The 12,273-nt window shown below is 39.2% G+C and overlaps 1 protein-coding gene across 1 annotated transcript; it reads left to right on the forward strand.

The window, feature by feature from the left end:
* The first annotated feature begins 243 nt into the window (after positions 1 to 243).
* On the forward strand, positions 244 to 11,702 carry ighmbp2 (immunoglobulin mu DNA binding protein 2). Its single transcript, XM_036535318.1, has 15 exons — positions 244 to 661; positions 936 to 1,105; positions 1,371 to 1,566; positions 2,257 to 2,354; positions 2,645 to 2,808; positions 3,243 to 3,443; positions 4,885 to 5,032; positions 5,951 to 6,125; positions 6,849 to 7,031; positions 7,620 to 7,738; positions 8,237 to 8,331; positions 8,616 to 8,739; positions 9,197 to 10,066; positions 10,552 to 10,748; positions 11,377 to 11,702. The coding sequence occupies exons 1-15, from the start codon at positions 585 to 587 to the stop codon at positions 11,572 to 11,574; spliced, it is 3,015 nt and encodes a 1,004-aa protein (XP_036391211.1). The 5' UTR covers positions 244 to 584; the 3' UTR covers positions 11,575 to 11,702.
* Positions 11,703 to 12,273: the final 571 nt, after the last annotated feature.

Raw genomic sequence — 12,273 nt, forward strand, 5'->3', positions numbered from 1 at the left:
CTACCAAGAATGTCATCCGATAAGATAAATAGAACAAAGTCAATTCGAGAAATAACCAATTTAAATAAACATACACAGATTTTCAGATACATATACATTTGATGGTATAACACATTTAAATTGTATCCTAAATATTTGTATCTCTATGATATTGTCGGCTGGCCAGCTAGCTGGCAGATTAGTTAAAGTAGGAACTATGTAGACTTGAATTCATGTAGGAAATGTTTTTCGTCGTACCTCACTCATGTGTTGAAGTAGTCCATCTGTTTGCTGTTATCTTACAAGAGAGTATTATACCATCCGACTTGACTGTCAAACTTTGACTGCTGAGTATTTGTCGTTGTGACATTAGGAAATAACAGTTAAACTGTGAGCACGCAAGTTACATTTTCCTGCTTAGGTCTGGCCACTTGTCTTATTTTGTTTATTCTCGATGGCAAGCAAGCTAGCGAGTTATGAGCACCAAAATTCAGCTAAAGCAAGTCTCCAAAGTATCTGGCTGTCAACTTTCTGCCGTACTCTCGTAATGTAACCATTAACGGAGATTTTCAGTCAGTTATTGCTTTTCAGTGATTAGTAAAGTCATGGAAGTGGAGAGCTTTGTTTCGAGAACGCTCGAGTTGCTGCAGGAGGAAAGAGAAGCTGAGATCGAAGAAACAAGGTAGATATATTTTTTTGAGATATATATTTCTTTGAACTCTGCATTCTCTTAACTCTTAATGTCTTCGAATTGTGCTCAGTATGATACATGACTAGCTGTATATGTCGTCTTCGCGTCACATTAGTGGATAATATGTGTAATTAATGTTCAACAGAGTCATTACGGGAGACCGGAGAAACATACAAATGCTTAATTTCTCATTTTGATCATTACTGGCATTATTTTCATTTCCCCCAAACTCCTCCAAATTAATGAATTAACATGCCATTTTCAGGTCCTGGCAGGAGGGAGTGTCTCTCAAAGATCTTCAAAGCAAAGGAGTTTGTCTGCTGAAGCTCCAGATAGGCAGTCAACGGACAGGCCTCTATGGCCGTTTGCTTGTAGTTTTAGAGCCAAGAAAACACGTGGGAACTGGGATTCTTCCTAGCAACAGCTTTGGCCCTGGTGAGAAATTCTGAGTTTAAAATTTTCCACGATTTTAAAACTGTTGTAGTGTCTATGTGTCCTTAGAAATAAATTTTCAAAATACGTATTATTTCTCCGGGATGAGTTATTTTAGGCTTGCTCTTTTCAATGTATAGTCAAAATTTTAGCTATGTGGTTGGTCTGTGAGTTTCACAGTGTACAAACCATATTTGTCTTTGATAATGTTTTGGTATTGGAATTTTTTTTGTGTGTAAATATTAAAATTGAACCATTCTTGTGACAGGAGACATAGTCGGCTTGTATGATTCAGAGGGTTGTGGTCCCTCATCTCAGCTCGGCACAGGGGTGGTGACACAGGTAACTCAAGTGTCTGTGTCAGTGGCCTTTGATGAAGCCCAGGATGGTTTCTGCCCAGAGCGTGATGTGCTGTACAACCTCATGAAACTGGCCAACGATGTCACCTACAAGCGACTGAAAAAGTAAATGTGTGACGTGTAATGCTGAGATTTAGTTTTATGGTGTGCAGGAGATAAGATGGAGGAGTGATGAGGTTTTTGTAAATTTACTGTACTGAATAATTTATTTTGTGTTTGTTTTTGGTATTGAGATTATCACTATCAATGAAAAAACACTACGTTATTGTGCTTAAAATCAGGGAAAATATTGATTGAATGGAGATCATAGGATATTTTCTTCCACAATAAGGTTAAGCTTTGTTTTTTAAATAATGAAGTTAAGCTTCAGAGTAAAAACGTATAGCAACCAAACAAATATTCCTAACATATTTACTGGTACATTACTACCATAACAATTACTCTGATATTGCTTTGTTCAGCATTCTCAGTCAGAAAGAGCAAAATTATTTTACTGTTATTATTGTACATATACACTTTTTTTCTAGGAAACATTAGAAGTGAAGTCTCCCATGGATTCGTGTAATGCAGACACTCCCATCTGTTGTTACTGGTGTTGTGTTTTAATGGACCCCCTTATTTGGGTTGAATTACGGTGTGGGACAGCAGGATGATAGTCATTAAAATCTGGAATAAAATTGGTAATAAAAATTGGTGTGAATACGTCAAGAACAGTGTTGAAATAAAAATTTAAAAATTTATTATAGAAAACCTGTCTTCCGCAGAGATTAAACTCCATCTGTTATGTATTTTCAGTGCCTTGAACTCTCTGAATGGCTATAGTGGTGGTCCAGCATCAAGCCTCATTAGTGTCATCTTTGGCTACTCAGAACCAGGGATTCCTTTGCAATTAAGTAAGAGGCCTATTCTTCAAATATTATTCTCATTGTTTATTAAGTAATTGTAGCACAAGTGATCAGTGACTGATCAGGGACTGGTCAGTGTAGCATGTATCTGAAACTTCACGCTTAGCTATAGAATACAGCACTGAGTAATAACTGATGACAATGAAATATTATCATCAGTATACTTGACAAATAGAGGGAAAGAGTGCTTTTGTATGACTTTGGTATAAGGGGTGTTAGAGTTGGTATAGGTTAAGGTTTTAAAAACTGTATACTAGTGACTGTTCTTTTGCTTGCAGATCCTATAGATTTTTTCAATACCAGTCTGGATGAGTCTCAGAGAGAGGCTGTGTCATTTGCTTTGACCCAGAGGGAGGTTGCCATTATTCATGGACCCCCGGGGACTGGGAAGACAACCACTGTCGTTGAGGTGATCCTACAAGCTGTGAAACAAGGACTAAAGGTGCATATTATGAGATTCATTTTGGGTATTGGCAAGTCTTGGCCACGGCATTTTTTAAATGCTGTGGTGTCTCTGATGTTGCAAAAACATACCAAAATACACAAATGCAGAGTTGGCAGTTTTAATCCTGCCTAGAGTATGAGGGCAAAGCAGTGAGTGTTTTCCTTAATGTATGAGGGTAATGGGGCTAGCGTTTGCTGTGTGAGGTTGATGGGGCTAGCTTTTTGCTTAATGCACAAGGGATATGTCACTAGTATGTTAGGGCGAAGGGTGGTGGTCAAAAAGTTTAGGATACGTTGTAAGTAATCTAGCTAGCTAATCAGCTGTGTAGGAAGTTAGATATATAGGCAGATATGAGCCTATGTGTGCATCTTTGCTATTTGGGGGGCTAATCATATGTTGTATTTTACATGTTATTATAAATCCTTCTGCAGATCCTTTGCTGCGCCCCCTCAAATGTGGCTGTGGACAATCTAGTTGAGCGCCTGGCCAGAGGCAGAACTAAGGTGCTGCGTCTCGGTCACCCAGCTCGGCTGCTGGAGTCCATACAGAAACACTCTCTGGATGCTGTCCTGGCCCACAGTGACAATGCTAACATCATTGCTGATATCTACAAAGACATTGATCGTGCCATTGTGAGTGCACTGACAACTCTGTAATACAGCGCTGTTGATCTCTGTAAGATATTGCATATATGAAATATCATATTGAAATATTGTTAATATTCAGTAGTAGAAATTAGGGGTATTGATGGCCAGTCACAAACTGGATTATGTTCATTGATCGAATGGGTATATGAGTCACCTGATAATCCAGGTGGTCGTTATTTACAGGCTGAAAGTTAGCCCTAGAACATTGATGACTGAGTGCTTTTAGGAGTTTTTATGTCTGACATGAAATATTTTCTTGATTAAGTTTGGTGTTATCTTGTAGCTTGTGGACATGAAGTCACAGACTTGATTCTCAGATAGACTGCCCTGAAGAGCAGCACACTGAATGGATCTTTATCTAGTTCAGGGAGAAATTGTGTTCTCACATCAGTCATAAGGATGTAGACCAGACCTTTGTCAGTGAGGGAAAGTTAAAGTTAAACAAACCACTGTTTCACATGTACACTCAAGATGACTGAAAATCAAGGGTGTAACATTTTTGCAGGTTTGCAAAGCTGCAGAATGCTCAACAGTGGTATGACTAAGGAAGCTGAGCCTACATGTATCGCTAGGCTCCTATACATTGACTCAAGGTCTTTACTTTTGAAAGGAAAAAGGGCAAAACTGTGCTAGAAAGAAGCATCAACAGCAAACAAAATTGGCTTTCACATGATTATGCACAGGAGTCAGCTATATATATTCCTTGTGAATAACAAATCCCAAATTTAGGCTCCCCTTTCCACATTTAAAAAAAAAATATTTTAGATGTAAAGTCAAGTTCCAGCACATAGCCATCAAGTGGGACAAAGTCAGAAGTTATTGGTAAGAAGAAACATTTCTGAACAACAAAATAGTCATATATGTACATTTAGAATCAGCATATTTACATCATTTTTGGTGCATCAAGAGACTTAAACAAAGAGAAAAGAGTGCTGCAAAAGGATTGATAGGATCAAGCTCAGTCATCGAGGTAACATCTCACACATGTTATAAGACATACTTTATCAAATGAATACATTTTGTCCACAGTGCACCTTTAGCAGGCAAAACAGCACTGGTGTAAGGTTCACATATTATCCCGGAATGACTGTTCCATTGCTTGTTATGAACAGGTTGCATTTTTGAAGTGTAACACACTTGCAGTTAACTACCGATATTTAAAAAAATTGAACAAAGAGACTCAAGAGTCACTTGTCAGTTCAGTGTTGAAGTAAAACAGTCAGCTCTGTGCATGACATTTTTATGGGTTCCATGTGATGGATGGTGGCGGTAAAGAAATGTCACAAGTGAGTGTCAGCTTTTCTTGCACAAAAGGGTTGTTATTCAGCATTCTTTATAGAGAAATGCCAATGCTTAATTAAAAAAAGACTGATTTAGCTTATATATTTCCCAGTCTCACTCAGTGTCACTTGTGTTTGTGTTGAAGGTGAAAATGAAGAAAGTGCATGACAAGGGGGATCGCAGCCACCTGAGGGCAGAGGTGAAGGAGTTGCGGAGGGAACTGAGAGCAAGGGAAGAAACAGCCATCACTCAAATTCTCAAGGGGGCTGACGTCATCTTGGCAACCAATACTGGTGAGCAAAATCTGTTATCTTCTGAAAACAATCTGTTCATAGTCTTATTCTGCTCACATTTAAGGTTTAGCAACATTTTATCACAGAACAATGAAATGACCAGTATTTTCACTACTAATATGTGGTACAATATGTAAGTCATATTTGTGATTTAGTTCTTTGTATTTGAGTGAGGAGCTTCCCATGAAAACATTGGTATGTTATAGTGTCCATTTTATTGTACTTTAAAAGTGCTCAGAAGAGTCTCAAACCAGCATAATAATTAATTAGACTACTATGTCAAATTTTATGAGCTTTTAGACTTTCATCCTGGAAATTGAAAGATGAACACCATGAATCCCTACAAAACAACACATTTTCACTACTGTGTCAGCTTCATTTTGAGACCAAACACAAGAATATATCAAGGGTAAAAACATACAAAAATACTCCAATTGTAAGTACCCCCAGCTAATTCTGACGGTATTTACAAGCGACCTCATCAATAACAAATCTGTCTTTCACTTTCTCACTTTGAATGAGAAGACCAAAATAAATGTATTGTATTCATCATGTATGTTGTAATTATTCATTTCCAATTGTTTTACATGGAATCAAGAATATCATCATAGAAAATGTTTGATGTATAGAGAATGATTTGGTGTGAGGTTTGATGATTAATATTTGTAGCATTGAAATGTGGCATTCACACAAGACCTTACAAACTGCTTCCTTTAGTTAATATGTTTTTTGAATCGCCAAAGAGCTCAAATTTCAGTGTATAACCCCAAGGAGTAAGGGGTCATACCAATTTTGCTGTTCCAGTCTTTTTCACTGCAAACACAAGCAAGCAAGCAAGCTTCCATAATTTATTTATAAAACAGAACTGCTGTATAACATTCAGACCGAAAGCAGGATGCTCCTGTATATCTTCCCCAGGGGCGTGTGATGATGGGCCGCTGAAGTTCCTGCCCACAGGCCACTTTGACGTGGTGGTAATAGATGAGTGTGCCCAGGCTCTGGAGAGCAACTGCTGGATTGCCCTGCTCAAGGCACGGAAATGCATCCTGGCTGGGGACTATAAGCAGCTTCCTCCCACCATCAAGTCGCAAATGTAATGCACTCCTCAAAGTTTTAACCCACTGCAGAGTCTGTCCAGCATTTGAAAATATGTGTGTATTTGAGATGGGTTGGCAGGCGAGTGATTGAGTATGAGTCTGTGTGTGGATGACACAAAACAGAAAGCAGATTAGATCCAGACCAGTGGTTGTGATCTGCGTCAACCATTAGGGTCACATCGAGCCCTTGAGACCCTGGCCCCTGAGTATTTGCACAGTGATGGGAAAGGCAAACAAGTCTCGTCTTTTTCCCATCAGCATGACCCACTACAGTTGAGTCGCAGATTACTTGTATTGCTAATGAAATTAATACAAGAAGTTGCTTATCTGTTTATTCGCTTATGTCTGTTGCTCTCTGAGTGAGACATTTAGCTTCTCAGAGATGTGCATAGGACTCACTCTTATTCATGAAAAGCATAACTCAAAGTGAAGCGTCATTTAACTTTGATGGCTGTGTGAAATCATGTAGAGGAAACCCAGCATCCTCACAGCTAAGATGACATCCCTGTGGTACGGTAAAGTAATGCACCATGGGAGTGTGATTCAACCATTTTGGTATTTGTGGTATTTTATCAAAATTGCTTAGCATTGATCTGTTAATATCTGAAGTTTTATATTCTTGTATTGCATTTTCAAGCGAGGTTATAAAAGATAATGACACTCATGTTTCTTTTCAGAAAGCACATTTCCCTGAGCTTTGTGACTGTTCTCTCTTCCAGGGCGGCGGCTAAAGGCCTGTCCCTGAGTCTCATGGAGAGGCTGATTCAGAAATACGGGGACACGGTGGTCAGAATGCTGACAGTGCAGTACCGCATGAACAGCGCCATCATGCACTGGGCATCCGAGATGATGTACAATGGCAAACTCACTGCTCACGTCTCGGTGCAGGGGCATCTGTTAAAGTAGGCATGCCATTGCACAAAGTGGTTTCATGTATGATCACATGCTGTTTATGTAGTGTAGCTGGCAGACCATGTGAAAACCTGCTCATATTTGAATATTTTCCATGCCCAGAATGTGTGCTGTATTGATCCACCAAGGATTTCGGTTTCATTGCATCCTGTTGCAAAAACATCCCTAGTCCATAGTGACTGAAAAATAATCTTGTATAACCTTACATGACTTACATGAGGTATATGTGTCCATCAAGGTGGAGTAATAATTGCTTTACCTCACATGTGAAGTTAAATTACTGCATTCGATGCATAACTCATAACGAAACACAATTATATCTATATTCTGATTGGTTTCAGATTGTGAAAATATATGCTGTAATTCCAAAATACATACCTGGATTCATCAACTCTGGTCAATCATAGAATCAGTTGAATCAGTTGGTTGATTGAATGAATGAGTTCAGTTCAGCCCTTGAAAAGGCAGAGATAAAGATATAAACCTGCTACACTGCAGGACAGCACTCAAGAACAATTACTAAATTCCCTTATTCAGTGTCACATCCCTGATGTATGTTTCTCCTCTGACTCACCCAGGGACCTTCCTGGAGTAGCCAGTGTAGAAGAAACAGAGCTACCTTTGCTGCTCATTGATACAGCAGGCTCTGGGCTGTTTGAGATGGAGGATAGTGATGAGCAGTCCAAAGGCAACCAAGGTAACTGCCAGGACCTTTAGACAAAAAAGACAATATCCACATTTTTAAAAATCTAATTTTTGCTTTAAATTGTTACTCAAAGAAAAAAGTTCTATCATCTGTTCAAACACACAACACATACAAATCTAAAAAAAACAAAAGCCATAGTCAAACAAATCTGATAAATTGCCATGAAAGACATAGAAGTGTCCCAAATAGTGCTTTTTAGTGATCTTTTGACAGCATTTGCCTGTTTTACGGTATATTGGTTATGTTTCAGATGAGGGTTGTAATTTCACTGTCGAATAGCTGCAGAAATGGAAATGGTATCACAGAGTTAAAGACATGATGCAGCTCTTTGTTGTCAGCAGTGTAGCCAATAATCAGCATTTCAGTTAGGTTAGATTACTTTATTGCCAATTGACTGAAAAGATGTGTAGAATGTAGTGAACAGCATTTTCTGAATGTTTTAAATGCTATTTGAAGAAATGTAAATTTTGTTTATATGTGAACTTATAGGTGAAGCAGACATAGTGGCACTACATATACAAGCTCTAACTGAAGCTGGTGTGAAAGCCAAAGATATAGCTGTCATTGCACCTTACAACCTTCAGGTGAGGATATGGAGCTCCTTCAGTCTAATGGACAGATTTCCCATATTGGCCCAAATAGGAAACAAGGGCTTTTCTTCAGATATACCCATTGTAAAACTGAAACTTGCACTGTATTCACAAAAGTCACTTAATAATGTTGAGTGGGGAAATGTGGTTCAATGGAGCCATTTATTTTTTCTTAGTCTTATGTGAAAGGTACATTTTTGTAAAAGAACTTGATTTGTTCCAATGCACATAAACATGAGACTGTTGAAGACCAGGAACCATTGTTTGTTTCCCTTCAGGTTGATCTTCTGAGACAGCGGATTTCCCTTAAACACCCTGAACTTGAGATCAAATCTGTGGATGGCTTCCAGGGAAGAGAGAAGGAGGCAGTGGTGCTGTCGCTGGTGAGATCAAACAGAAGGGGTAAGTTAGGGATGTGGGCATGTGGATGCTATATTTCTGCACTTGCACATTGGTAATTATGTGTGAAAAGCAAATGTGGATATTGAGTGAAGTGTATGCTCATACTTTGACTTCATACTCATTCATTGAATCCTTAAGAAAGGAAGGCATATCCAGTTGAAGCTGATGAAAATATTTCTTTATTTAAATGTTCTATCTTTGATAGAAATACATATGCACTCTAAATGGTGTAAACAGCCCTTTATGCTTGACATGATGACTATAAAAAATATTATTTGAGGATCAAAATTAAGTATGGCACACATGTTGTTGGAAAATTGCAAAATTTGGCCAGAAAGTATTATACTTAGTGTTGTACCATAGTGCATACTGGTACTTTTTCCATTTTGGTTTTATTCAGATGCAGCATTTTGTGTAAATCACCCCAGTCTGAATACATGCTTTTTTCACCTGTCAGGGGAAGTTGGCTTTCTTGCTGAGGACAGGAGGATCAATGTGGCTGTGACCCGTGCCCGGCGTCATCTGGCTGTGGTGTGTGACACCCAGACTGTTTGCAACCATGGTTTCCTCAAGTCTCTGGTGGACTACATGTCTCAGCACGGTGAAGTTCGAACAGCCTTCGAGTACCTGGAGGATGCCACACCTGAGAACTACACTCACAAGCCCCTAAAGGAGCACAGGAAGGAGAGGCAGGCCAAGCCCAAGGAGGTCTCATCCACCAAACAGAAGAAGAGTCAGCCAGGGAAGAAGAAGGAAACGGAACACAAGAAAGCCCTGGACATCAAGGGGGCAGTTGCTCAGAGCAGACTGAAGTCATCCCACCTCAGCATGCAGGATGGGGATGCTGTTAACGTGGCAACAGAGGGGACAGAGATAGAAATAAAGCATAATTATGAGATGCTTAAAGAGCAGCTGCTCCAGTTCCTGAAGAACACTAACCAGGCTGAGCTGCACTTTCCCTCTTCGCTGAGCTCTCATGATCGTCTGTTGGTGCACCAGATCTCTGAAGAGCTGGGGTTGGGACACAAGAGTGTAGGTGAGGGGAAGGACAGACGCATAACTGTTGTTAGGGTGACAGTGGAGCCACAGCATGGTGAGCCAGACAGATCTTTCCAACCAGCCCCTACAACAGACTCTGTGGAACCAATAAGTGAGGAGGGGTCTCAGAAAGAGGCTATGGGTCCCGCTCAGGTGGATTTGAAGAGTTTGTACCTGGAGCGCATGCAGCGGGAACAGGCAAAGAGGGAGGAAAAGGCCCAGGCAGTCACAGCCCAGGGTGGCCCGGCCCATGTGCAGTCCTCTAAGAAGTCCAAGCGTGCAAATAAAGGTAAATCGAATTTTAAAGTCAAAGTGGAGTTATGTTTCGCTCAACTTCTGCTGCTCTCATATCAGTTTCAAATTCCTGGGGGCACAGTCACCAAAGTGCATCATTTCCTTAGCAATATACCTTCCTTTGAGTTTTTTAACCATATACCTGTGGTTAGGTAGTGTTCGAATATAAATGCTGTATGAATTTCCATCCTGGTAACTCAGTGGTTATTGTCACTGCATGACAATGCAATATGTATGTCCATATTTCTTTAAACAAAAAATTCCAAAAAGCAAAAAATGCTCTGGCCAATATATGCATGTTCTTCATATTTAATCAGCTAAAACAAAATAATGAATCATGGACAAGTAAACATAGTTTAGAAAGATTCATTAAGCTGTTAACCTTTGTGTGATGGTGTGTGTTTGCATCTAAGTGGCTTTATGTGCCACTGTATTTTCATAGCCATGTGACAAACAAGGACCCCAATGTATTGTGTTTAGGAAAGGCCTCCAAAGCAGGCGCAGTAGAGATTGCTGCCGCAGCTGCGGCAGACGACGACTTTGATACGCTCATCGATGCTGTGATAAAAGCAGACAATGTTTGTGCTTCCGCCAAGTGTAAAGCCAGTGTGCAAACCCTTGGACAGCTTTGTCCCTTCTGCAACAGGCGCTACTGTCTTAGTCACCACATCCCAGAGGTAAGGCCTGTCTGAAATATCTTACAGCCTTTCCACATTTTATTACCTGGTGAAATTTGTAGTTCTTTTAGACATAACAGCTCTGTTAAAACAATGCAAATTTTTATTTGAAAATTTTATGAGTAGGAGTTGATTTTGGGGAAAAAAAAAAAATATATATATATATATATATGTGTGTGTGTGTGTGTGTGTATAAGAATCTTGAAAAAAGAGCAGAGTAGAATTTGTAGTAGAGTTCAAAACCCAGGATTAAGAAATAACAGCATTATCTGTTATTGACATGTTATATTCTATTATTTGACATTTATTATATACATAGTACATGTCAGAAATGCTTAATGTTGGGAATTCAAAGATTGGCTCATGTTTCAACATCAGGAATGCATCATCTTGGCTGGCATATCCACTACAGATACAATACAGATATTTTTATCAAGGTGAAACATTACATTTTTTGTAAGTTTGCTAAAGGTGCGTAGCTATTGGGTGGTCCTCAGTAGTTATCATTCCACAGATCTGATCTGATATCATCATCATTATCTCTGGGACATCATTTTTTGCAGGGAGTTATGTTTCCTGGATGGTAGATCACTACACATACATGCTTTACCCAGTTCATTACTTGCAGGTCCATGGCTGTGGGGATAAGGCCAAGGCCCAGGCACGAATGAGAATAAGCAAAGAGGGAGTGCTGTATGCAGGCAGTGGGAAGAAGGAGAAGTCCATGGACCCAAACAAGAAAGCCTATCTGCAAAGGAAACTGGATGGAAAGCTCAAAGATCTTGCAACTCAAAGGAAAGCAAAACCAAAAGAGAAGGAACAGTGAATCTCATCATTAGAAATCAGTTCTACTATCAGTTCAACAGTGACATAGCACATGTTACATCTGTTTAGTATATGTATAGTATATGTTTAGTATATGTTACTATCTGTTTAGTATAGTTAAGAATGAGGAAAATGGTCATACACACTGAATATGTTTACATACAGAAGCTGTGTAATGCAATAAAAACATCTCAACACATGTCTGTTCATCCATTGTTTCATATAGTAAAATGCATAGGTGTTGAATGGTTCTTCAGAATAATACATAAATAATAAAACTATCAAACTAACAGATTACTTTTTCAAATTAATCAGAGTTCTCACCAAAGAAGGTTTCAAGTATCATAGTGATGTGGGTGGGAAAATGAAATTCAGCAGCCAACAAAGAGGTGTGACAGTGGATTTACTGACAGTAGGTGACTAGAGACCTGGCTGATAAAATGTTTTTCTTTTTTTCCTCCCAAAATTTTACAGGGATTGAACCAACATACCAAAATACCAAAATATGTAGGGAAGGAAATGTGAACATACAGCATGGATCCATTTTCACGCCACAATTATTGTAATAAATTGTCCTTATGAGACACAATTTCAGTAAAAATACAGTTTTTCACTTGTTCCACGCAAGTGGGATGTCAGGTGTGCGATCCAGCCAAGATACTGGTTGATGGGCAGCCATAAGTATACATAACTGAGATTT

This window comes from Megalops cyprinoides, chromosome 8 (genome assembly GCF_013368585.1).
Source record: "Megalops cyprinoides isolate fMegCyp1 chromosome 8, fMegCyp1.pri, whole genome shotgun sequence".
Taxonomy (NCBI): Eukaryota; Metazoa; Chordata; class Actinopteri; order Elopiformes; family Megalopidae; genus Megalops; species Megalops cyprinoides.